Genomic DNA, 27,355 nt, shown 5'->3' on the forward strand with positions numbered 1-27,355 from the left:
TGTGTGGTCTTTTTTGCCTAGATAATAAGAAAAAGAAGGTAAATCTCTTTCTGAACACGACTTTATTTGTGTTTGAAACATCAGCGTATTTTGCTGAGTCAAACCCTTCATTAACGCGGGAAGCACTCCAAAGTTTTGCTCTAAGCACACTAGTTAACTCTAAATTCAGGAAAACTGAAAATTACAAGTGTAAAATCAACACAGAAAAAAATCACTGAATCCGGCACAGGTGCTGTTGACACATCCTCTTTGCTAAGAGGAGAAAGAGTGGAAAGAAGCAATAATACACTCCAGTAAGAAGAATTTTAGAAGCTTTGTAAACATTCTGCGAAACTCTTGTATAAATTTGTGTCGTGATGGCATAAAACACTCTAAGAAAAGACAGCAATAAACAAGTTTTTAAAATGACTCTGCTCTTGAGTTTCATAGAAATGACTCTTCTTCCTTACGCGCTCTGAAAAAAAACTCACAAACATAAAACCCTTGAGTTCTTACCAGTAAAAATTTAGCAAAGAAGGAAATAAAATACACGTACTTGCATTTTAAGGATTGACCCACCCATCTTCGAACGCATGATCAAATGGAGCCACTCACCTTTGCAATTTCCTCGATACGCAATTTCTAACTGAGGGTCTTTGCATTTGGCGCGTTGAAATTCACAGCGAGACAGGAAGGTTCTTCCGTCAGAAGCGCAGACGGGTTTCTGAGGAGATCCCCCGCAGTCTAGGCTGCAATCTTTGTCTTTATCTTGGTCGACTCTCAAAAACTTGAGGGAATAAAAAAAGAGAAGCCAAATTTAAAGAAAGGCTGTGCAGAGCGGCAGAAAACAGAAGGCATCTAAGGCCATCTCACGTCGAGGAATGGAACCGCTGCCAGAAACATCGCGGAAATCTCTGAAAATTCTAAGCCATCGTCTGTTTCAAAAACCTCGGTGACCGACAATTCTCTAAGTCAGTGTTTGGCGGCTGAATCTCTGAAGATTGTCCTAAATGGTGTGTGGGACCGTTTCAGTCTGCAACGGGATGAGTGTGTATTCTGTTTTACCTTTCACAGACTGAATGGTGACGTTGTTCTTTTAATTAGCAAATTCATGTGCATGTTTTGCCATCATTTTGGAAGGTACAAGTGGCGGGAGTCTGCTGTCTGCCCAGAATTGAGAGGTTGTCTCTCCTAATTAAATCTATGCCCTTCGAGCAGTTCGTGTTTACCCGTTTGAACTAGATAACCATTTTCTGAATAAACGCCCATGCTCCGGAGGAAGTTGCTTATTCCTATGTCATGCAGAATAGCACTCCATGCTTGGCAGGTGACACCGCAGCACGGAGGGGACACTGAAGTCAGGCCTGCCCTCCCCAGGACTGCAGCATGGTGCAAGCGTGGAAACTACCCAAAGGAGCCCATTAAGATTGCCCCAGGGGCCTCCTGGGCAGTCCAATCCCCGTGGACCGCTCCCGGTTTCCTATCCTCGTCTTGGCTCCCTCTAACCTCCTGGACACACAGCTGCAGAGCTAAGGGCATCTCTCAGTGAGATCTCAGATCCGGCCAGTCTGCTCCCACACCTGCCCTCCTTGATGACTGATAGCCCTCCCTGCCCACTGCACGGCTTTCCACTCCCATCCACACGGTCCAGTCTCAGTTCTGTCTAGTCCTCTGTCGTGCCAGATGGAACAGGGGACATGAAGGCCAATCTCAGAAGGAGGGAAGGCTTGGTCCCACAGGACAAGGGGAATCGTCACGGCCTTTGGTGGCTGGACCATCCCCTACCCACAAAGGTGTTTTCTCTGATTTATGGAGCATTAGCCATTCATTAAAGGAAAGAAAGAAAGGAAAAAAATAGAAAACTCAGACCTGCGGTAGTCATTAAATACTCAACAGTCGTGTTTGGATCCTGTGGGTACCGTGTATATTTGAACAGGTTTATTTGGCGTTGTTTACACCAGTAATATTTATAGAGAGAGCTCTGCTCAAAATGTCCCATCCTCTATTCCAGTCTGAGCCGACAGAAAAGTAAGAATGGGGTTTAGCAAAAGTTTAGCAAAAGCAAAAGAGCTTCATCAACTCGTTCCCTCATCAGCAAGAGAAGAAAAGGAATTTAAACTGAGGATGCATCGTCCCTTGAGAAGATACCAGAATGTTCCCTTTGCAACTCTGAGGATCCTCACTGGCAGTGTTTAAAGATCAGCCAAAGCTGACGCTGAGATGAAGCTGTGGAGGGAAGAAAGACCCCTGACAGGAGGGACTGCCCAGGGACCACGTCCCTCACAAGGAGGCCAGGGGGTCCTCACAGCCATCGATCCAGGGGTCCTGGGCGGGAAGGGCCGAGAGCACGGCAGCCAGGAAGGTGTGGGTAACAACCTCTTAGTGCATTCTTTGGAACCTGGAAAAACTGTCCACAGGGGTCATTTCCCAGATTTCTGGATGAAGGCTTCAGCCAAGAGGAGACAGGTGGCGAGCACCAGGAGGTGACGCCTGCATCCTGGGGGGCCTCCAGGACACAGGAGACACTAGCTTTTCAAATTAGTTCAAATTCAAACAGCATGCTCTAATTTCTCCTGAGAGTAAAGTCACTTCTCAAATGATCCGTGCTTATTTTAGCCCAGAGGCAAGTGAAACCAGATCATTGTCTTTTCAGGAGGGGTTGCAAAAATCTGCTCTTTTACTTGAAAATGGATAGCACGAGCACATAAATGCATTCGATTGAATTATGTCAGTAAGGAGTTTCAAGGCTGTTTTTTTCACGTCACCCGAAATGCTGCATTTTAACTTTCAAGCCAAGCTGAGGGGTGCACCCCTGGGGGCATGCAGCTGTCAGGAGATGAGGCCCCTCAGCATGGTGTACCTTGGGAAGTCCATCCATCAGTGAAATCCATTGCCTCACTCCTCCCCTCAAAGCACTTGAGAGTTTTGATGGACTTGTTCTCATAACACACAGCTGGCCCCGAACAGTGCAGCATTGCCCATACGCTAGAGAGAGAGAAAGACAGAGAGAGAGAGGGAGAGAAAGAGGGAGGGAGAAAGAAGGAGAGAGAGAGGGAGGAGAGAGAGGTGGAGAGAGAGGGAGAGAGAGAGAGAAGGAGAAAGAAAGAGGGAGAGAGAGAGGGAGAGAGAGTGGAAGAGAGAGAGAAGGAGAGAGAGGGAGGGAGAGAGAGAGGGAGAGAGAAAGGGAGACAGAGAGAGGGAGACAGAGAAGGAGACTGAGAGAGAGAGAGAATGGGAGGAGAGGAGAGAGGGAGAGAGAGGGAGGGAGAGGGAGGGAAAGCAAGAACAAGGAACAAATCGGAGCATATAACTGGCTCAGGACCAGTCACAGGGCCCAGGTCTCACACAGGAGCCCACCCCATCTTCTGTTTTAGATGAAAAGGTGGAATAACCTAAATCCTGCTGATTTTCGTGTTTGAGAGGTGGCCTATTTGCATTTCCTGAACTCCTAAGTGAGGAAATGCAGATGACTTAGGATAAGGCATTGTAATTACCATTTTTTCTAAATGGAAAGAGACAGCCTCTACATCTTTTAATAATAATTAAATAAAAAAGCCTAGCACTCTGGCATTTGGAATTTAACCATAATTCTTGATAATTTAATAGTGTAGAACTAACAATGGAACTATTCTTTGTCAGAAATAAGAGAACACCCAGTTTCTACATGTCTCTCCCCCTCCCCACTTTTAAAAGCAATTAGATTCCAACGGAGAAAGTGCAGAGAGGAAAACGGGCTTTCAACTGAGCTTTATTCTTTAACAAGCAAAGCCCATTAAGGAAAATAAAATAGTCCCAAAGAATTCACGGTTTCTTAAAAGAAGAGCGTCTCCAAACCAGTTAAGTTTATAAAAGGCACTTTGCCAAATTTAGAAAGAAATCAATTGGACCTTGAGCGAAACTCTTAAAAACACACACACACACACACAATCTCAGCGTTACAAGGACTCCCGTTTCTTTTATTTTCACAGAGCGGTGCTGTTTGCACAGGTGCAAAGAGAGAGGCACACACACACACAGCTGTTTGGGCACCAAGTGGCTCCTGCTCTGGAAAGTCCCTAAGTCAAAGGCACGTGGATCAGAAACATGATCCATGTTTTACTTAGTAAATGCATGGGTTTCAGCCAGAGAGAAAGTTGGAACAAAGTCCAAACGTTTAAGAACAGGTTAAAATACTCTTTGAATGTTAACATAGATGGATTTTCCCATCATCATCTTGAATTAAGACTCTTTTTTACTGTTATGAAATGAAATAATATATGGTATGGGTAATATTAAGAAAAAGACCTCTGAAATACATAATTCTGCAGCTAGAAGATTTGCAAGAGCAAGAACCTAAGAACTTGAAAGTGACTCTGGCTCCAAGAGTGTGTGCTGGATCCACACTGAGGGGAGAGGTGGAACAGAGCAGTGAGGGCATCGGCGATGCGGGCAGATCTGGTGGGGTTCGAGAAGTAAATAATTTTGAGAGTGGCTGAGGGATGGGGAGAGAATGGCTACAAACGGCAGCCTGTTCTAAAGAGTAATTTCTTCATTTTAAAGCTTGAGCTTTCTCAGATTTCAGCAACGAGTTCTCTGCTTTTTTAGTCAAACAGAGAACCTATCTCCAGGACGCAAGTGTGGAAATTGTGTTTTAGAGCGTGGACACCACAGCTTAAACATGAAAGAGAAGTACAACTCGCTGCAACTTTCTCCCAGAGAGATTACCACTTTATTCATTTACTCACTCATTCATTGATTCATTCATTCATTCATTTGCTGGAAGTAATATAAGCCAATTTGTGCACGTTTTAAAAACACCCAGCATCAGTATTTTAACTGGCTTTGCCTCCTTTTCATTTGTTCTAATTGAGGACAAACTCTCATCATTTTCAGTTCGGTCAAAAGTCAGATCCAGCTTGAACGGGACTCACTAAGTAAGTACTGAGCGACCACTCTGTGCCAGGCATTTTACCAGACGTCATGTCACCCAGGATCACACATGAGCACCAACTCATCTAGGACCAAAAGACATGATCCTCAGGTCAAGAAGAGGCAGCAGGAGGACCCGACAGCTGGGGCGACAGATGTGGGACAGGGTGACCCACGGGCCGGAGCAACATCACTGAGCACCAAGCACCAAGAGAAATGTCCACTTTGTGTTGGGAACCAAGACAGAGCTCTCAGGTCTGAGATGCAACCAAGAGAAACACAGTCCCAACAGCCTCGCTGAGATGCTCAGATGAGGCTCCAGATGCTTCTTGCGGGCAGGAAGGACAGGGAAACCACAGTTCAGACCCACCGAGATGAAAGCAGGAGACACACAGGCCATCAGCAATTTTCTCTTTATTTTCTGTGCTGCTTCCACTATTGCATTTGGGTGGACATAAGACATTTTGTAAGTATTTTCATGGACTCCTGTCTGGCCTTTGATCCCCTGACCCAACTTTTCCCAGAACTCTCTTAGTTCCATTGTCAACGTCACATTCTGTGTGGGAGGTTTAGGTTCCCGGCCCCACAGCCAGGGGTGGCCATGCTTTGTGCTGTGCCTCCTGCCCTGCAAATCCCTTCTCCTTTCTCAAAACATGTCTTTTCTGTTTATTTTCCTTCCCATCCTCCACATAAATATTAATTTCAATGATGAATACAGACATTTTTGCTTCTTGTTCATACATCTTGGAGATAAGTCAAGAAATGTCTTGGGTGATTGATTGTTCCAGCGTTATGTTTATTTGAGATTCAGTAAGAACTTGGTTGTTCTAAAATTCTTCTTAACAAAACATCACATGGATGGTGTGACCCTAATGCAAGAATTATCTTTGGCAACAAAAGATCACCTTAGTCAACATTGGGTCATTATTCTTATGGATCAGAGGTAACTCGTCTGCACAAGGTGCATTCTACAAACACCCCATAAAATAGTGCCTTGCAGTGGGGTCTCCTCTTATAAGTCACACCCACTCTATCTGAGGGTCTCACCGTGCTTCTGATCACTAACAAGTGTTTATAGAGTGTTTACTGTGTCTTGGGCTGGCACCATCTTTATTAGTTTAGCTACAATTAAGTGCCAATTTCCTATCCAGGATCCCAATGAGACTCAAGGAACAAGTCAAATGAATATTTAACAATTTACGTGATTCTCTCAGGCTACAGCCTTGTGAAACAATACAAGTTTGGGATATAGAAGAACCTTATAGCAGACACTCGGCCAGTCGCTTTAGAGCCCACTGGACCATAACTCTTATGGGGTAGCGATGACGTGTGTTCATCTATGTGGTCTCCGCATCCCAGCACAGTGTCTGTCTACAGTCAGTGCCCAATAAATGTTTACTGTCTGAAGAGTTATATTAATGTAACCATGCGGGACTCTCTGCAGAATTACGAGGGCGTGTGGCAATAGAAAGAGAAGGTGTTTGAGAAAACTGATGTAGGAATACCAATAACGGAGAGGCGAGGCCACAGACAGACACTAAAATTCAAGGAGGCAGGACACACTTGGCATTCTCTGCTGTAACTGTCCCGGAACCAGCACACCTGCCTTCTAACCTGAAGGTTTAGCTGTCTCTCATCGCTGCGCTGTTTGCGGCACTGTCTTATTTCACATGTATTTGATTCACTACTAGGCTGAAACACACAAAAGATAGTAGACAAACTCTGCCCTTTAGTAATACCCAAAATAAACATTCTACCTGGAGAGCACGAAATAGGTTAAATGAGAAGTATCTCAAAATAAAAGGGAAAATCAACCTCGAAAGTAAGTATTCAGCACGTGTCAGACTCCATTGTCTAAACTGCCTGCTCTGCACATGGGCACCACAGCGGTGCAACTTTGGCGCGCGCCATTGTCAGCTGGGCTGCTGGTTCACCAAGCAGATCTCTGTCTCCACCCAGAGACTCTGATTCATAGACGTGTGGTGGAGCCCAGGAACTCCATGGATAATGAACAGGCTATGTGAGCACTTGGGACCCCTGACCTTCATGCACTACTGCTCTAAGAGGTAAGAACAGTGGGCATTGCTGACACTTGACCGGACGACAGGGAGAGAGACGGGAGAAAAGCTGGTGGATCTATGTGGCCAATGGTGGTGCCCCACACCCCGATGGCCCATCCTTTGTATTTAGAACATGGCTCTGTTTTTATTACGATATACAATTCATAAATTCCCTAAGCGCCTCAGATTTTCTGGGACAGCTAAACGACGACAGCGTGCTGCCACTTTCCTTCTTGTCTTTCCTTCCCTTGGGGCATTAGATGCATTTGTTGACGAAGCGACATTTCCAAAGGCACTGAGCCAGAGTTCCCTTTTTAAGTCTCCTGCTCATTTAAAAGCATTTAGAGCAAATTACACTAAAACACATGTTAGAGAATATTAGCGTAACCTTCAGAGTGACGGAATCGCATCCAAAAGCCAAGATATCAGGGAGCTTGTGTCTCAGGCAAACCTCAGTGGAGACCGTGTGCTGCACGGTGAAGTCATTTGCACTGAAGGCATAAGGAAAGGATTAAAAGTAAGAATGAGAAAGACAAGGCCTGCTGGAAGCAACATGCCCACGAGGTCCCCGTAAGATCGCCTCATCTGCCATTGAGGCAGATGAAGGAAACATGCTCCCTGGGGAAGAACGGGGAGTAGCCGAGAAGTGTCACAAATGCTCATATCCATGTTTATTCCTTAAAAGTGTTGGCGAATGGCAACATCACACAAGAGTCAGGGCCTCTGATCTCCAAGGAGAGACCAGACAGAGTCCAGTTCCGTGTCTACATCCAGACTCCAGCGAGACCCTCATGGCATCCGAAATGTCACCTCCATCCCTTATTCAAATCTCATCCTCACATTTCTTCCTGTTTTCATGATCTTGCCCTTTTGGGAACAAAATGTGTTCCCCATGAAGATTTTAAAGGTAAGGATGTTTAGGTGCCAATGAGGTCATGAGAATCCCGATGGAGAGTGGTCTCCTTGGTGCAAGGCTTTCCCAACCAGTCCAGGCAGAAGCAGGTTCTGAGCAAGGATTTGCCGTGTGAATGAACCAGACAATGGAATGACTATGTGATCACCCTCTTGTCTCTGGAGTTGATGAGAAGCCTCTTCACCCCACCACTGAGGGATCTGTATGCTCAACAGCTGGGACAAGCTGAGAGGGTTCCCAGGAGGAAAAGAGGGACATAGAGAAGACTGATCTCCCCCATATTCATCTCTACCACACCCCCCCACAGCCCCCACCCCTAAAGTGAAAGAAACCCATCAAAGGAAGTCTGAATCCTTTTCCCTGTAATCATAAGAGCCAAATATTTTTTGCGCACACACCCTGGGGACAAGTGCAGAGGCTGCCCCTTTTAGATGGAATGCTGTCAGGGCCTGGAGCTTGGGTGGGAGAAGCTCACAGGGGCACCAATGAAGAGGTTGAGGTTCCCAGGGGACCCCAAGCCCAGGTCTTCATTAGACCAAGGAAGAAATGGTGGATCCCAGAGGAAGTCACCCAGCTAATTTGTGAAGCAACTAGAACCAAATCAAGGACTGTGGACGCGGGTACCTACTCTTTACTCCATCAAGCATGGCACAGCACTTGACCCAAAGTTGCCAGGGCTGGGTCTTCTTTCTCCAGGACACCTTCTCCAAGGGCTCTGATGTCCACCCCACACAGGACCAATGTTAGAACAGCAGCCTTGGAAAGACGCACGGAAGAGGGGCTGGAGGGATTGGTCGCAAAGCGCCCCTTCGGTTGTGCTTCGCCAGCTCTTTCGCAGATTTCCATCTTCTTGCTTGATGCAGATTCAGGGCTGGCTCCTGTCTGGCACCCTCCGAAGTGGAAAATGGCACATTGCCCTTCTCACCTTGGTGTACACATTAAGACAGATTCTCCACATTTTTTAACAGTCTTTGTTTATGTTACGAGATAGCCGAGGCACGGGACCCTTCAGAGAGAATTCTCTTCACGGAGCTTTGAAATGGAACATCTGATACTCTGATGCTGTCACATCACTACTCAAAATTATCGTCAGTATTGAAACGCATAAGCACATTCTCAGAGATAGGTGGAAACGGCTCTGCAGGCCCCACACTCACTAGCTGCTAGAGGCTTCTGTCGTCCATCACCTGACGCCTCTCAGCTGGGCGTCTGCAACGCCCTCTCCCCGGCGTGAACGCGGGAAGAACCAGCTCTCTGCTCTAATCTGCATGTTTCATACAAACAAAAAGGAATTTCGCGGGTAGAACTTGAAGGCTGGGGTCAGGGAGCACGTGACCTGCCCTGTCTGCAACTCAACCAAAACCTTGGAACATGGAGCGCATCGTCCTCGAGATCTGCACAGCCCAGCGCAGAAACCATTAGCCATGTGCAGCCACTTATGTGGAAATGAATTAAAATGAAATAGAATGTAAAATTCAGTTACTCCGTGGCACTAGCTGCCTTTTAAGTTCTCAGTGGACACCTGTGTCTGGAGCCCACTGTATTGGGCAGGACAGACGATAGAGCATTTCTGTCATCGCAGGCAATTCTTTTAGACACTGCTATCTAGCAGCAATGATTAAGGGTCATTAATTTCCTAAACTAGCTCCCCAAAGCCCAATTTTTAAATGAACAGTTGCAGAAAGACAAGTAAAAACCAATTCTGTGGCTATATACATTACTAAGGAAACAAATACACAATGCTGAGAAAAGAGTCATTTTTGGAAAAGCTTATCTTGAAATTCACACCTTTAATTACAGAGAAAAGAGAAAAACTTTAGTTACAAGAGGAAGGGAAATGGGAAGCTTTTTGCAAAGGGAATAAAAAGGACGTGAGTGACTTCAAGAGTGTTTTAGAAGTCGATCGTAGGTAGCAGGAGAAGCGTGTTGGGGGTGAGGGAAGACAGACACAGGATCCACTGGGGAGAGGAGAGGAAATGATCCTGGGAGAGGCTGGAGCATCGCCAAAGCAAACCCAAGTTGGGGATGGAGCAACACTGAACACAGTGCCATGAAAGGGACGTTGGCAAGGGAAGGTTTTGTAATTGTGGCAATGCGGGTTCCACGTTGTAACCAATGGGAGCACGTTGTAACCTCAGAGGGAGCAGAGAGGATGAGGAGGACGAGATACAGCGCTCTGTGGAGAAGTCCACACGGCTCTCCCAAACGGCAGTTTCCACAGAACGCTTCTCGGGTCTTTGTGAACCACAGACGTCGTAAAGGTATGCTTTATTTTTCAGAGGTACTCCAAGCATCACACGTACGTTAGAGAGACATTAAATATTACAAAGAGATGCAACCAAAAATTCAGGTTTTTTCAGAAGAAAATGTCAAAGCTCAGGAAGTAATCCCCAACAGTGTTGACTGGGAGCAGCAGAGCATGGTCGTCCTGGGCTAACACCAGTCAGTGTCAGAGAAAGAGAAAGAGTCATAAAAGAAGTCAAACTTGCCATCATCACTTTCCCAGGGGCCACCTGCAGGCACGGTCTCAGTGCACAGCCTCCAGTCCGGGAGGCACACCTGCAGGAAGGAGAGCCCATTAAAGGGGCAGCGAGAGTCTTTCCCTGGACATGTGGCATCCTTAATTCCACAGTTCATTCAGAGACACAGAAATCCTTGCCTGAAGGCGAGTTCATATTCCAGGCTTGGGTTCTGCATATCCTTAAACACACCCTGGCTCATGAGCACTCGAATGTGGGGAGCCTGGAACCAATCCCCCGATTCTGGCTGAGCTGATATCTCTTCTTCAATTCCTGGGGAACACAGAGCCTTGGGTGGAAAGGGTGGGTCACCCCTCCTCTCTGAAGTTTGCTGCCTCCCTCAGAGCCTTGCTCTTGGGTTTGGGCTGCTCCCAATATAACACCAATATTATAACACCAATATAAGGAAGACTAAAATTCTCAATTTCTATCTTCTCCAAGTCTTAGGCTTCCTAGCCCCCAAAATCAGTTAAATTCTAAGCAGGATAAGTCAGAGACATTGCTGATCTCCAATGTACTTATAAAGCTTTTCCCATCTTCTTGACAGAGATGATGTGTCAAGGAAATATTCCAAGTGTGTGTTCATTTATCCAAAAGGATTTTGATGGGTTGTTTGACCCTAGAAAAGCACTTCAGTGAAAATCCAAAGAAATGCTGTCTAAGTGTTAAATCCAGAAAAACAGGAGAGGGAAGAAGAGAGGAGACACAGCCACTATTTTTATGTATTTGCTAAGAGGATCAGCATTTTGGATCCCTAAAATCTCCTAATTAGAGTGAAAGTCAGATTAGATTAGATTAGATGATTAGGGTGCGGGCTCCCATGGGTCCAGCTACCTGGTTCCAGACCTGGTACTTTGCCATTTCATAAAGAGCAAATTCACTCAGAATGTTGAAGAGGAAAAACTACTCTTAATAACATCTGGTATAACTATTTAACAAACTTGCCAAGATTTAGACCAATATGCCTGGCATAATGTCAAACCAAGAAAACAATGAGGTTTATAATGGAAACAGAGTGAAAACTCTAATTGAGGATTGTTCCAATGGCATCAGAATGACTCCACACTCATAATATTCTAAAGTTACCAAATCCATGATTGTTAACATGCGAAACTCACAGAAAGTGGCTACTGCCTAGAATCAAATTATGTTTTTTGAAGGGCAACTCCTTTAGGAGTTCACGTCAAGAAATACTAAATGGCAAGACGCAACGAAAATAGCAACAACAACAAAGTTAAAAGCTAGAGAACATGTCTGATGAAATAGAGTAAGTTGAAATCAGTTTTCTTAGCTGTCATTTAACTGGGAAAAGAAAACCAGAACTTGTGCGCTTTTTGGAAAAAATTATATCCACATTGTCAACTTGCTCATCTAAAGCTAATTTTTAACTAACCAGGATTTAATATGCCTAAAAATTTGATATTAACATATCAAATTAATATAATGTTAAATTGTGCTAATATAGGGCCAAATCTCATCACAATGGCGTCCATTCTAAAGACATCTCTGCCTTTATAGTTTGAACATCATGTTCTGAACTGGAGTTTTCCTTTGGTTCTAGAAACGCGTCACTTACTTTAAAGTCTGTGCATCATTCATCAAACATTTTCCCCCATCATTGTGCAAAGCTACACAATATCTTGTACAAGAGAAGATGATAAAAGAATGGGAATTGGGTTTTTTAACAAAACTATACTAATAAAGATCAATGCTCAAGTCAGTTGTCCTTCGAAGAGATCATTTCTGAGCACATCTAAACATTCCCACAGTTTCGTTGTTATTCAAATTTGTGAACTCTTCCCTTGAAAGGACCTTCACAACAGTTTATGGAGGATGCAAGAAAATGTCATGAGATGATGTGGAAACACAATTTCCTGCTCTCTGACCTCATTTAATCCTTAGCAGCCTATGGCACGGGGACCTCAAGAAACCTTTCCTCACTCTGCAGGTGGCAATATTGATGCCCAGAGAAACACAATGCCTTCCTCAAAGTGAAAACATGATTTTGTGGTGGGAGGAAGGAGCCAGAACATTCATCTGCCCCTCGTCACTGTCCACGTTTTGTCCCACAAACAAAGCTGTCTCTCAAAACACCACTGATCCCAGGGCCACTGTCATCTCATAACCAAGAGAGAATCTATTTAGCCAAACCCACCTTGCTCTGTAATAATGTTCATTTAATCTTGGGGTTGTAACCATGAGATCTGTAACTGATGCTCACACTTGCATTTCCAGCCACTGGCCCGTGTCATTGACTTCCACACACCTACAAGAGTGAGCTTTCCAGGCTCAGATTAATCTGGTTTGATTGGCCCATAGCTGTGAGAAACTGACCGTTCATGCTGGCAGGCCTGACACGGGGCTGGCAGGTTTCTCTTCATGCTTCTGGGATGTTTCTTTCCTCAAAAATATGAGGTGAATTGAAAGGGACACAGAGGTAGAGAAAGATGAAATTCTTGTGAATTAAAGATAAACTTCATACTTTTGCATGTGTGTGTGTACCTTTTTACCTTTAAGAGGTGGGTTCAAGGCCAAGAGTATTCTTATATGAGTGGCAAGTTGAAATTTTCATTTTAAATACAATTGTGTTTTTCAGTGTAGACAGGGGGAGCCATATTTTTGCCTCCCTGAGAAATTTCCCCTTCAAATACAACCTGTAATTTCTCATGCATGTGTGAAAAATCAGAGAAACATTATTCGGTTTAAATAAATTAATTGGTAATTCCAAGAGTGAATTTGATATCAGAATTAATTAAAATTCGAAGACATTACTTAATTAAAAGGAATTCAGTAAATTAGAAGATTCGCTTCTAAAGTGAGAATATCAGGTTCATCAAAGAAAGAGAAGAACTGGGGTAGAATTGTGGCTGGCTCTAAGAAAGGTTAAAATTAGTTTTTCAATGTAGTTAGCAATATCTAGAGTTATTCCAGAAAAGACTGAAGAACGAAGACATCAACAACACAGTTCACTCTCCAATAAGTTTATAACTTTCTGTAGTCAAGGTTCCCACTTAGTTTTAGTGTTTGTAATATGGCCAATGAGTCAGGATCTCTTTAAAAATAATGATAAAATCACAAGTAAATAAACTGAAACAGCTTTTCTCCATCTGTGTCCCATGAGATTAAAACACGCTCACAGCTCACGTGTGCAAATATTTTAACTCGAGTATGGAATTCATGTTTTGGTTTAAGTTTTCATTAAATACGTTATTGTTATTAGTAATAATAGTTTTGATTTCTAGAGATACACTTGAAGCTCTGCCTGACTCTGGTGGGAAGTCATCCATGAGGACTTGGGGGCTAATTGACCCCAAATACTTATTTAAAAGATGCGTGCCATGGTCAATAGCATCGCACGATTCAGAGCAAGAGAGCTTTCCCCTTCCAGCCACCAGACCTCCTCAGACTGCCCTACGGTCTTGGAAACACCCTTCCTGATTCTTCCCCTTGACTCTCATCCCACTCATCGAATGTTTTGGAAACTAACTTCTTCACACTATCTGAGCATCCATAATTTCACGTGCACAAATGAACTTGTGATTTTAATAAAACAAAGTCAGTTTTGTGTTCTGCCTTGTCTGTCCCTGGCCTGTTCAGAGTTCAGATTCATCCAGCTTCCACTGACTCTGACTGGGAACACTGCCTCACTCAGATAGATGATAGGGATGGCCTGGGATGAGAAATATTTGCAATAAATTGGGTTGACCTACTGCAAAGTATGCAAGGTGATCCAGAAATATTTCCCGTTGTGAGGGATGACCTGCCCAGAGTTATACAGGGTCATCCTTTACTAGGGAAGGCATGCCCCCTGCCCTGTGTAAGTGACACACGAATGTGCTCGAGCAGATGCACAAGGCTCACCTCCACGTCCGAGCCACTAAGTGTGAGCAGGGAGGCCAAATCCCGGATGCAGCCTCAGCCCCGACCTGCGGCCACATGGCCCCGGCAAATGGCACTGAAGGGTGAGTACATGCCAAGTAGCATCTCGTGCTTCTCCAGCTGAGCCAGGACAAGCTCTATGGGGTGGCACCGTGTTGACCCCTGCAGGCCCAGAGCGCTCCCGGGCCACTGCCTGAATCATTCCATGATGGTTTGCTCTCAATTTGGGGCAGATCTCATCATTTATAAAATGCGGGGCTTGCATCGAGCGATTTCACAGGTCCCACCAAGGTTTAAAATCTGAAATCTCTTTCAGGGAACCACTCGCCCCAGAGTTCCCGCCATGAACGTTAGTGGGAGGTAGGCATGTGCGACTGGAGTGGGCTGATACTCTCTAGGTGGCGTCAGCCTTGTGAAGGGCTCATTCTCCGCCCTGGGGCCCACCTCCTGAACAGGATTCATAATAGCTCTTAATACCACACAAGGTATTACAGCCTTCAGGGAAGCTCCCTGTTTCCCCCGATACATCTTACTCTAAAACACAGTTTTACTAGAGGAGGGGACGATCTGGCTGAGAACCTGGATCCTGATCTCTTCCTCCTACAAGAACGTTCAGAAACTAAGGCTGTCCCACTGTCTTCCACACACGGACTCACGCCGGGCCTCACAAATGCAAGGCTGAGCGTCTGAAGGCTGTCGGAAGGAAATGGACCAACCACGTTTTATAGATATTGTTGTGGGTTGAACTGTGCCCCCAACCCCCCAAAATATGTTCAGTCCTAACCCTGGTACCTGCGACTGTGACCTTGTTTGGAAATAGGGTCTTTGCAGATGGAATCAATTTAAGATTATGTTATATTCAATTCAGGTTGCCCTAAATCCAGACGCTGGTGTTACAGCTTGAATCGTAGCCCCCCAAAATTCATACGAGAAGTCCTGACTCCCATCGCCTCAGAATGCGACCTTTTTTGGAAATAAGGCCTTTACAGATGTACTGAGTGAAGCTCCATTGAGTCACGCTGAAGGGAGGTGAGCCTCTAATCCAGTAAGACTGGTGGCCTTATAAAAAGGGGAAATTTGGGTACAGACAGGCACGCAGGGAGAACGCCACGAAAAGATGAAAGATCGGGTGATGTATCTGCAAGCCAAGAAACATCAAAGATGCCAGTAAGCCAGCAGAAGCTGGAGGAGAGGCCTGGAACAGATTCTCCCCACAGCCCCAGAAGGAAGCGACCCTGGCCACCCCTTGATCTCGGACTTCTGGCCTCCAGACTGTGAGACGATGAGTTTCTGTTGTCTAAGCCACATAGTTCACGGTAACTTGTTATGACAGCCCTAGGACACTGATACAGATAGGCTGCCTGACAATAACAGAGCAGTGAAATAACAAAAAAGCCACACTGATGTCATCATGTTAAAAAATTCTCCAATCAAAATGATTGTAAAATGTTACTGCTTTACATATAAAGGATGAATTAAAATTACCCCAAAAAATACTCAAAAGGGGAAAGAGAACCACACCTAGATACAGAATGTGTGCCATGTGCAGACATATTCTTTGATCAAACGACGGTTTTTAAATTCACTCTATTTATTTATTGTTTCTGTTTATTATACTGCCAGGTGCATGAGAAAGCTCAATAAACGCAAAAATGTGCTCTATACAAACTTTCCAAATACTTCCCCGCATTTTTGCCTATCCTAAAGGAAAGACAACTTTCGCCGTGGGCCTGATGAGAAGCGATTGGGTTGACTGATTGGGTTTACAAGCCAATGACGGGTCACGTGATTCTGCTACGAGCTCACTTGAATGGCACTTTTGTCCCACACGGAGGTGCGAGAGGCGCTGGGAAGAGAGGGGACCTGGGCGGCGGATACCACGGAGGATAAACTCCGCTTACCCCCTGTCTGTGCTCAGAGACAGCCCTGATGGAGACAGTGACTCAGAGAACAGGTGCGCTCTGCCGGCTCCATCAGGAGGAAAAGAAAAATCAGAGGCAAAGGGCAGAAGTGTGCTCTGTGCGGCCGAAACACCGTGAACCGCCGAGCTGGAGGGAAGAAGACCAGGGCTTGGGAGCCTCTTCTTAGGGGTGACTATGCCACCACCTAACCCCTGACAAGCAAGTGCAAACTTGGTTAGTGCAGGAGAGGGCAGACGCGAGCTGGCACAGAGAGTCCTGTGTCGAAGGAGGCTGCTCCAATCCTTAACACAATCCTCCTACCTTCTCAGCCTCCGTCCCCAACTGCCTGCCTGCCAGCCACTCATATGCGATATATAAGTCATTCACCAAAAATGAATGAATGAATGACTTAGTTAGAAAAACAAAAACACAGAACCCCACCTTGCACTATCTGCACCCCCCTGGTCTAGACGTCGCTGTAGCCCGTTTATCAAGGACCGAAATGCGTGGAGCCGACTCTGGGACATGCCCCGTGCCCGCTGCTGCACCCTGCGGGGTTGTGTAATTAATGCTTTTGTTTGTGACTCTCTTCTAAGAAAGGCAACTCTGAGAAGGATGAGGTCTCACCCTGGCCTTTTCCTCCGTAATGAAAAGTTACAAGATGCGGCTTTGGATGGCAGAGAGTGGGAACCGGGACTATTTTTTTTTTTTTGTGGAACCGCAATAGGATCTGAACCAACTCAACAGGGAGTCAGATAGCTTTTCCTATATCAGCCTCCAAAACGCTGTCACTGATTCATCAGTGAATCACGGTGGGTTGGATGTGCTGGCAACCAACACCGGCTTCAGGAGAGGAAGCCAGAGGAGCAATCTGAGATTAATGTGATAAAGAATAGCTCTTTTAGACCTAAAAATACACCGAATCAAACTGCTAATCTCAGCTACATTGCTTATTGCTAAACTTTGTGAAGAAGTAACAGAGAAAAAAATGTATGAAGTTCTTTTCCTTAATTTGTCTTTTTTTTCCTCTCTCTTGCCCAATTGCACAGAGGCTGGTGGACGGCAAGGTGCCCATGAAGCGATGTGGAACATGAACAGGAACGTGATGTGGGTGTCAAATCTATAAATCTTGTTTGATGGGTGAAGTGCTGCTTCGAGAACGGAGACAGCTGGTATTTTATGTCCCTGTTCTGCCAGTAGGTTTTTTTCAGTGCCACCCATTCACTCTCTCGTGTCCACTCAGTCAACATGAAGTGAGTGTCTTCTGCCTGTCAGAAACTGTGCTGGACCAGGCCACCAAGACAAGTGGTGCCCACACTAAGATGTAGAGATGGGGGGGCCCACCCAGTGGCGTAGCCGTTAAGTTCGCCAGCTCCGATTCAGTGGCCTGGGGTTTCACGGGTTGGGATCCTGGGTGCAGACCTACACACCACTCGTCAGCCGTGCTATGGTGGTGTTCCACATACGAAACAGAGGAAGACTGACACAGATGTTAGCTCAGGGCCAGTCTTCCTCAAGCAAAAGGAGGAAGATTGGCAATAGATATTAGCTCAGGGCCAATCTTCATCACCAAAATAAAAAAGCAGTAGAGATGGTCAGTTGTTATAACACCACTTGCGTGAGCTCTCAAGGAGAAGCAAAGGAGGAGATTTATAGCTCTTGCCCCAATTCCCTCTGTGTTCTGTGGTTCAGTTGCCAGGTGCTTTGAATTGCTCAGAATATTACCAAATAAATCTATTAAGCAGAGTACTTTTAAATTTGTTGAAGAGTCGTAGAGACTTTTGAATTTTATTGCTAATACACGGAAACCACTAGCATTTTTCAAATCTTGATTCTCTTTCCGCTAGGGAACAGAGATGCCTTAGAAATGTGGTTTATAAATTCAGGTTAATATGTTTATACCTGATCAGTGTGCATAATGGTCTTGCCTGGACTCACAAATATAAATCAACTATTGGATCTTAGATTGTTCATCAACGGTGGAATCATTCTCCAAGGCCAGGGCTGTCCAAGACCGGACACTGGACATCATTAGATGCTCTGAGTCCTTTTTCCGAGTTTAGACGACAGAGGTTAGGCACAGTCCACATGACCACTCTTTCTCCTGTAGACAAAACTCAAAGCTCTAGGACAGCTGGAGTGTTGAGAAACCGCTGAATGAAAACCCTCGGGCCCATAGGACCCCCCCTTTCTTGTCAACCTTACCCACCACCATGCCAGGCATAAGGACACTCCATTCCAGTATCTCATCTTCAGTCCATTCTTTACAAACACTTACTTTAAAATCACTTTCCCACCCGTCTCGTAATGCCCCTCTGCCCACTGCTGACCTCCTCTATGGGAAACAGTCCGCACTGCTTTGAAAACTCACCCAAAACTCGGGCTCCCCTATACCACCGTTCACCACCCCACTACAACTCTCTCTCTTTTATCTGAATTCCTACCGCCCTCATCTTCCGAACCACATCAGGACAAAGAGAGATTTTGAACTGTTCTCTTGTCCCTCTGTCTTGGCTCCCAACTGGACTGAAGGTCTCCAAGGCCAGGAACCATGGCTGACGCCTCTGTGACATCAATCCCAACGTCTGGGAATGGGTGCACAGCAGGTGTCGAAGGCACACAGGTGACATGGCCCCACTTTGCTTCACAGGCACTAGAGGCCATTGAAAGCATGGCATGCATTGGATCCTTATAACAAAGGCTAATGAATATCCCACATGCTCAGTGATTCCTCTGGGGCAGAAAAGGAGACTAGTGGAGTAGGGAGGAGATGCCTACGACCAGCTCTCTCACGGAGAAGCTGGGACATAATCCCACCCTCACTGGGCCGTAGGAGGAACCAAGAGGGTTGTGGAATGTGACAACACTTTGCAGAATCTGCAACGCTGAAGTATTGTAAAGTAGTTCTGTTCTGTATTTTGATTTTCATCTCTAGTAGATCCCAAAACAGCAAGCATTTTCGGGGATAGCGCTTTCGAACATCACATCAAAAATGCTTTCCTCCACCTCCCCTCACACACACACTCTGCCACCAAGCTGCTCTGCCAACAGCAAACAGCGAGGGCTCCCAGTCAATAAGAAAACCATTCTTGGGGTGGCCCAGTGGTGCAGTGGCTAAGTTTGCATAATCCGTTTCGGCGGCCCGGGGTTCACAGGTTCGGATCCTGGGTGTGGAACTACACACCGCTCGTCAAGCCATGCTGTGGTGGCGTCCCACATACAAAATAGAGGAAGACTGGTCTACATGTTAGCTCAGTGAGAATCTTCCTCAAGCAAAAAGTGGAAGATTGGTAACAAATGTTAGCTCAGGGCCAATCTTCCTCACCAAAAAAAAAGAAGAAGAAGAAACTATTCATCATGCATGTTTCTTACTCCATCATCTCTTTTTCCTTTTATGGCTTGATGTCCACCAATGAAAGAGACAGGACTCAGTGTATGTGCAGAGCTTCCAACTGTACTTGTCAATTCCCTTAGTGGGAAAAAGAAGTTATAAAAATACCAACTGGTCAAACTTTCCAGGGGAGAGAAAGAAATGGTTGGAAGTCCATCCAAACACATGTTTAATGACTAAGTACCGTACGACAAGCCCAAAGCATACATTTTCCTACTCCGCAAATTGAAAAGGTGAAGAACAGAGACTCTGAGTCTGAGAGGTAGGAGGCGAGGCCAGCGAAGGCGGGCGCCGGCTGTGGTTGGTGACCTCACACCCGCTCGAGGTTTGGAGGTCCATCTGAGCAATCCTCAATTTGTCTTCGAGCGTGGGCTGGAGTGTCCACAGGAAAGACCGTTCTTCGGGGTCTGGGCCCCTCTGCTTCTAGTTGACACCAGGATTTGAAAAGTGCAGAACCACATGAAAACGAAACTGTATACGCTCGAGTTTTTAAGCTAACCAACCTTAATTAAGACTCAAAAAAATCCTAATTTAGTTCAACTTCAGTTAAAGGTTTGGAGTCATCGGTATTATTGCACACACAAGTCTATAATGAACACGGCTTCTTAGATCAAAAACCAAGAAAAGTAAATCTGCTGATTCTGAGACTTAGGGAGTGACTTGCTCCAAGCGGCTCCAACGGTTCCAAATGTTTCATAAATGCAGGAACCCCGACTAATTCGATAATGCGTATTAGAAGCCTTTCAAATGTTGATGCCCAACAACGCCACACCCAAAATACAGGGGAAGGAAAAAATCAAAATAGCACACAAATATTTATGCACAGTGTCGCTCCCTGCAGTATTATTTTTTTTCTTTCTTTTTGTTTTTTTGAGGAAGATTAGCCCTGAACTACCATCTGCCACCAATCCTCCTCTTTTTTGCTGAGGAAGACTGGCCCTGAGCTAACATCTGTGCCCATCTTCCTCTACTTTATATGTGGGACGCCTGCCACAGTGTGGCTTGGACATCCAGTGGGTAAGTCCATGCCCGGGATCTGAACTGGTGAAGCCAGGGCCGCCGAAGCGGAGCATGTGAACTTAACCACTGCATCACTGGGCCCGCCCCTGCAGTGTTATTTTTACTAGGAAAAGAAATCTGAAAGAAATGAAATATCCAACAATAGGGATTTGGCTAAATAAATTACAGTAAATCTGTGCATTAGAAATGTACCGATCCATTAAAAAGTCTATAAAAGGTGTAAAAAATATTTGTTGTATATTTGCAAGCCAAAAATATATTTAAAGATGCAAGCATAGAATATGATTCCAACTTTACAGACACGATGTGTACACACGTATATACACATATCCAGCACACACACATGTGCACAGACACACCTGAGATGAAAGATTGCAACCTGTCAGGGCTGCAAGATTTTGTCGGTGTTCACTCTCTGGGTGGTGACATAACAGAACATTAAGGCTTTCATCATATTCGTCTCTGTTCAAATTTCGACAGTGGACCTGCGCTGCTTTTCTGTTTAAAAATCATTTTTTATACATTTCTTTTTTAATATAAAATACTTCAAACCTACTGAAAATACATAACTATATGCCCATCACCCAAATGGACATGTATCAATAACAAAGCAAGAAAAAAGCATTAGTTACTACAAACAATAGCAAAAAGTAAGCATCCAATGAAACGTAGAAAACAGGGTCTATGCCCCCTCGAGTAAATTTCAATGTCACTTTCTCTTCTAATGAGTGATAATCACATGTAATGGAAATTGTGGGTCAAAGACGCGTTTCCATCATTGCTGTTCCCACCCGTCTGCGTTGACTCCCAAAAATCTAAAACGTAGACAAGCCTCCTTCACATATTTCCAGCTGCCACCTCCACAGTTTAGGACAGCTAAAGACAAAACAAGGTTCCAAGTCTGAATCACGAGCGTCAACGCAACAGAAAGTAAACAGATCTGAAACTGCAGTAAAATCTGTCCTACATTCTTTGCTTTTTCTTTTTTTTCTTTAAAAATGTATCTGAGTCTTTAGCCCCAAGACCAGAAGCTAGTTTTCTATGTAGTTAGCAGCAGAGGATCAGGTAAAGGTACATGAACCAGTAATGCAGCCCAATAACTATGAAACCGTAGTCTAACGGACGCGATCTCTTTACGCACTTCCATGTCCAACGCTGGAAAATATCCAATGCCTCAGAGGCAGAGTTGATGTTGAGTTGACAACTCTGTCACTTGCCCCCTGTTTTCTAAATGAAACAATAGCAGCAATAACTGCCACTTCGAGTCATTACCCTGGGCTGGTTACTGTGCTTCATCGTGTCTATGAAAGATGCTCCCTGGAGTTGTGCAGTGTGCAGCCCGTGCAGCTGTGCATGGCGGTCTTGGCTGTGGAGCTATCAAGAAGGCAGTTGTCTGAGCATCTGGAGTTTGGTTGGACAGATCAACTTGGAAATCACTGGAATGCAGATGGTGTTTAATGAAAAATGAAATGCCAAAGGAAAAACTATTTTGTTCCTAAGAAACCGACCTCTTTCTGCAGTGTGGCCTAATTTATGCCTTGAGGGGAAACACGTCTGCATTTCCATCTATTTTCATGAGAGATGAAATCTGAAATCTAATTTGGCAAAAGGTCTTATCATCCTGTTCCAGACACATCAAGATGCCCGGAGGCCACGGTGTTGTAACATCATAGCAATGTGGAAAGTTTCATGGAAATGCACATGAGACCGGGTTCGAGTCAGCCGCCGGCACCCGGAATTCAAGGTGGGAATCGCCACCCACCCTACAGGCAACATCACTATCTTCAAAGTTTTTAAAGGAGCACTTTAAAAAGGATGTGTACAGGTGGAAATCACAGTCTTATCATGAAATTAAATAGAGCAAAATGTATACATAATGATCTCTCAGCATCTCCCATTTCATATTTCTCCTTTTCTAGGTTTTGGTAAAAGTTAGTTGCTCAAATGGCAATGGAAATAGTCCAAACTTCTGGCTCATGTTCAGTCCCTTGGGATTTGTGACCACAGACACATCCAACATGACTTTATTAAGACATAAAATGTCGGAGAAACACTTACGGGACCCTGGAATAGAAATATTTTTTCAAAAATCGGGTTATCCTTGTTCAACACAGCAGAACATAATGCCACAGGTGGCCAAGTCTAAAAATTGCTTTTTCAAACAGTAGGTTATACGTAGATGGCAAAATACCTTAACTGGCCAGTCTCTTTCACGGAGAAGAAAAGATGTCATACAAAAGAAAGGCTGGCAGCCATATTTCTAAAAGACTTTCCATAGAAAGACTAATATTAGGTGGGTGATTCTCAGACTGGGATGTGCCTGAGGGTCGCCAGGAGATTCCACTTTAGAAAGAGCATGTTTGGGCTTCATCCTACACATCTTGATTCAGGGGCCCAGGGTGGATGCCAACCTGCATCTTCATCCAGCACGGTGGGTGGTTTTGAGGGATGTTGGCCCTGACTCACGCTACGAGAAATTCTGCACTAAATCATACACACGGTCACTGACGAAGGCCAATTTTGAGAAAATGAATACATTTAAAATTTCGTATGTATTTTCTGTGAGCAGATCAAGCTGAGAGAAAATTATTGTTTCTAATTTAGTCCTCCAGCCCAAAGACAAGGAAAAAGATACGCACAATTTCATTGAGTAAACTGGAAATTTCCATTCAATCCTCTAGAAGAGAGGAGAAAACATTTCTAATGAGGCCGCACGCGGGGAACCTTGGGAACACGCACCATGTGGTGAAGGGTCTTTGTCTTTCCAAATGTCATCTACGCTGACCAGCTAGTCTGGTAGGGAGCCAAACGCTCTGCTTATATTGACCGCAAAGACACGTGATTTGGCTTTAGGTGCTGGCCCGAATTTGCATGATGCTAGGAATGGCTAAAGTTTGTTGGTTTCAGGACATCATTTACAAACAGAAAGCTGTAGAAAACTGCTTCTGTTTTCAAACCCTGGCCCGTTGAATTCTACTGCCTTTATATACCCTCCACCAGCTGAATCTTCATGTTGATAAGAAGGAGTGAGCCCGGATCTGTTTGAAAAAAACACTCCCTTACCCCGAGCACAGCCCAGCCCGTCAGTTTTGCAAAATTTTCCTCACTCTGGAACGCACTGCTCGGTTAGGAACTGCCAAGAGAACAAGAAATTTCAGAGGTACTACGTGAGGCTCTGGTCTTCCTGCAGAGAGCAGAGGCAAAAACGCGGGAGACACACTCCGACCTTCAGAAGAGGGTCTGCCCAAGGCCGCAGAGGACCAGCCCACAACTGGAGAAGGGGGTTTGCCTTATGGAGGCCTGGGAGCTCGGGCCTGCCAACGGAACACAGCACTCTCCTGTCCCCGTCGGATCCTGGTCCACAACAGGACACAATACTGCCTTGCCCACATTGGATCCTGGTCCACAACAGAAGACAATTCTATCCTGTCCTGTCCCCATCTGGGCTGGTCCAGAAGGAACCCAAGCTAATAAGACTGCCATGAGAGAAACTATTAGACCCATCAGTGAAGGGCACCCAGACCTGCCTTATGCAGCCTATTCAAAATCCTCATTTATGTGGCCTAATTGGTACAGTTATTCCTTTCGAGACCAGGAAACAGCAGAATTATCGCTAGAATCTCCTGACCTGTTAAAACCTCCGTACAGCACTTCAGAAGCACTCACTGGTGATGCAGAGACAGGCTCTGGCCTTACAACCCTTCATCATCAACATCAACACCCAGAATAACTTTGACACGGGGCCCATCCCTGCGGCGGGGAAGAAGGTGGGGGGTGGTTCGAGGTTTTTGTCCTCGAGCATCTACACATTTTAAAAGGAGGGCTTTGAAAATCACTGTCTTGTTAAGCCTAGCGATGCTTTAGAGCGGTGCTCCGAGAATGACAGCAGCAGCATTGGCCAAATCCTGACCTCACACGCCCCTCGCCTGCCCCACCACCGTGGGACACGAGAACTCTCGAGGTCTCATTTGTCGGCCCAGATGTTAACGTGGTGAATATCCCGGGCATTTTGTCTCAAGCTTCTCCCTTTGTTCACTGTCGTTGATGCTGATCCAAGGAGAGCTCCTTCACTGAGCCGAGAATGGCAGACAGCACAAACACAAAAGCCCCCTGGAGCTGCGTTTAAGGGATAATTATTAATGAAATGCATCCATTGCTGAAACAAAAAATCCTAATAACTGGTACTTCCTCAGAAATACAGATGAGGCCAGTTTTTTGCTATAGTTTCATTCATTACGTATATGATAAATCTTTTCACATAATAGGTATTACATTGAATTTAAGAAAAGTCTAGGGCTGGCCTGGTGGCTTAGTGGTTAAGTTTGTGTACTCTGCTTCGGCGGCCTGGGGTTTGTGGGTTCAGATCCCAGGCAAGGACCTACACACTGCTCATCAAGCCATGCCAAGGCGGCATACTACTTACAAAATAGAGGAAGATTGGCACAGATGTTAGCTCAGCAACAATCTTCCTCAAGCAGAAAGAGGAAGATGGGCAACAGATGTTAGCTCAGGGCCAATCTTCCTCACCAATAAATAAATAAATAAATAAAAGTCTAAATAAGAAAAATTCATGCCAGGAATATCAAAGGAAATAATCCTTGATCAATAGGAAAAGAGCCTGCATATACCCAGTAAGATATCTGAAAGGAAAAATATAATTTTTCACAGCTTTATTGAGATGTATGTCACATACAGCAAAATTCACATGGACAAGATATAATTTGTATTTTGCTTGACTGCACGGATTGTTGATTGCATCCACACTGCAGTGGGGACTGTAGGAGCATCGTGGCTTCCGAATGCATTGCTGCTGAAGCACAGCGGGAGCTGCCGGACCACAGAGACGCTGTCCTGAGAGCTGGGTGCGACCCAGCGGTCATGGGCAGTGCCCAGGGCAGCTGTGACAAAGCCAGCCAGAGCCACCCCCGCCTAAAAGAGACATCAGAAGAGTGGCCAAGGATTCACAGCCTCGCGGCTCTGCTCCTCATCCCTCAGCCTGCGAAGCACCCTTGGGGAGGCCGAGTGAGCAGGATGACTCTGTCTTCTGGCCTCCCGCCCCACCCACTTCCTTCCCACACCCGGCCTTGGCTGAGGTGCAAATAAACACATCGCAGGTGCGCCCTGGGCCCAGCTGGGGGTTTTGGAGAATTCATCCTCTGGGACCAGTGCCGAGAGCCCAGACAAAGCGTGTGCACAAATACTATGCAAAATATGCTTTCTTCTTGAGGCTTTTGGAAACTGACTACAACTGAGAGAAGGGGAGAGAAAAGGATGGAATTCCTCCCTCGTGTGCCGGCCCAGCAGGCAGGGAGCTGACCACTGGCCCCCATTGCCCTTCCCTCCGGACGCTGCCCACGCTGCCTTTTTAACCTTTCCCTGCTCCCAGCTCAGCAGGACCCAAACTTGGCCCAGGCCCAGGCTTTGAGGCCAACACCCCGCTTTCTCTAGCTCCTCGATTTCATCTGGGTTCATGTGGGGTTTTCGCAAAATGTGTCATTTGAGCAAAGGAGCTCATGGCGAAAAAAGAACATGGTTTTCAAAAATCACAAAGCCACATAATTTGTCCCTCGCAGCCCGGACTGCCTTGGAGTAGAACTTTCCACAAACCTTTCTTCAGCGGCGGACCCATCAGTGTGGGACCTGGGGAACCCTACGTTGCATCTAAATCCTGACAACTGGAGAACACCCCTTCACATTGAGCCCGGAAGCTTTGGGGGGAGATGAAAGCGTCCCCAGGTTTGCTCTCTCACCGTCCAGCAGGTAAGAACAGAAGCTGACCGTCCATCTGCAACTAAAAGAATTTGAAGTAACAGCTACAAGGCGAGAGCTGCAGGTTCAATGACTATTTTTTGCTGAGTGAAGAGTAAATAAACCAAGAGGGAAATTTAATTTAAAAAAAAAAAAATGAGTGTGTTGAAGCTTTGGCAAAAACCTTATTTTTCTCAGATTAAATGAAGCAGCAGGAACTGCAAAGGCTGGTCGGGTTCCCTCTCCACGATGGAGGTGGGCGAGCTCTGACAAATCCAGTCTGGTTCTGGGGGCATCGCTCCCAGGAATAAGCCGCCCATCCTTTGGGGCAGGATTACCTGGGACCTGTGGAGCCCCAGCCCTTCAGATGCTGGTACATCACCTGCTGTGACGACAGTCGGGCACCCACGGTGTCCTGCGGATGCTCCAGAGTCTATTTTCTCTTGGGCTTGTGAAACCCTCTCAGGTTTCCAGGCCCTCATTTGGAATTTTTCTCGCTGGTGCTTTCAGGCTTTTTATTCCTCTCCCAAATGACTTTCTATAATACAATATTGTCCCAGAGATAGGTTTTTATGACGACAGAATAAAGTGGAATCTGGACACCTGCAGAATAGTACTGCTTACAAGGTCAATAATAAAGTTTAAAAGTCTGTGGCACGTGACCCCTTCAGGTTGGTCTATTTGCGGCTGGTGGGAACACCATAATAGTCATTTCTGAACCTCGGATGCAGAGGGGGTGTTAAGACAACAACGGGAGATTTATTGACTATTCATGAAACTGATTCTGTCTGGGCCAATCACTGGCTAATAATCCCCAAGTGTTTTGGTCCATCTTGGGGGGCTTGTCAATGAAAACAATACCCCAGGAAGGGCTCTGCATAAGCTGCCCGTCCGGCGGAGTCTGGACGTAGGACAGTATGATCAGGTGGTCATTAGGAGAAGAGTGACTATAGGGCCAGCCCCAGAGCTGCGATCAACGTGGCAGCAGATTATAAATCCCGGGGATGAAGGGTGACATCGTTCAGGAGCCATCCCAG

General features: G+C 45.6%; 1 protein-coding gene across 3 annotated transcripts in view; it reads right to left on the reverse strand.

Moving 5' to 3' along the window:
• Window positions 1–27,355, reverse strand: part of SMOC2 (SPARC related modular calcium binding 2) — a 170,348-nt gene that overhangs the window by 125,323 nt on the left and 17,670 nt on the right. For all 3 annotated transcript variants that reach the window (XM_046670363.1, XM_046670362.1, XM_046670361.1), the window contains exon 2: window positions 595–766. In XM_046670363.1, the coding sequence (XP_046526319.1) occupies window positions 595–766 (172 nt within the window). The remainder of the gene's footprint in view (window positions 1–594; window positions 767–27,355) is intronic.

Source organism: Equus quagga, chromosome 8 (genome assembly GCF_021613505.1).
Source record: "Equus quagga isolate Etosha38 chromosome 8, UCLA_HA_Equagga_1.0, whole genome shotgun sequence".
NCBI lineage: Eukaryota > Metazoa > Chordata > Mammalia > Perissodactyla > Equidae > Equus > Equus quagga.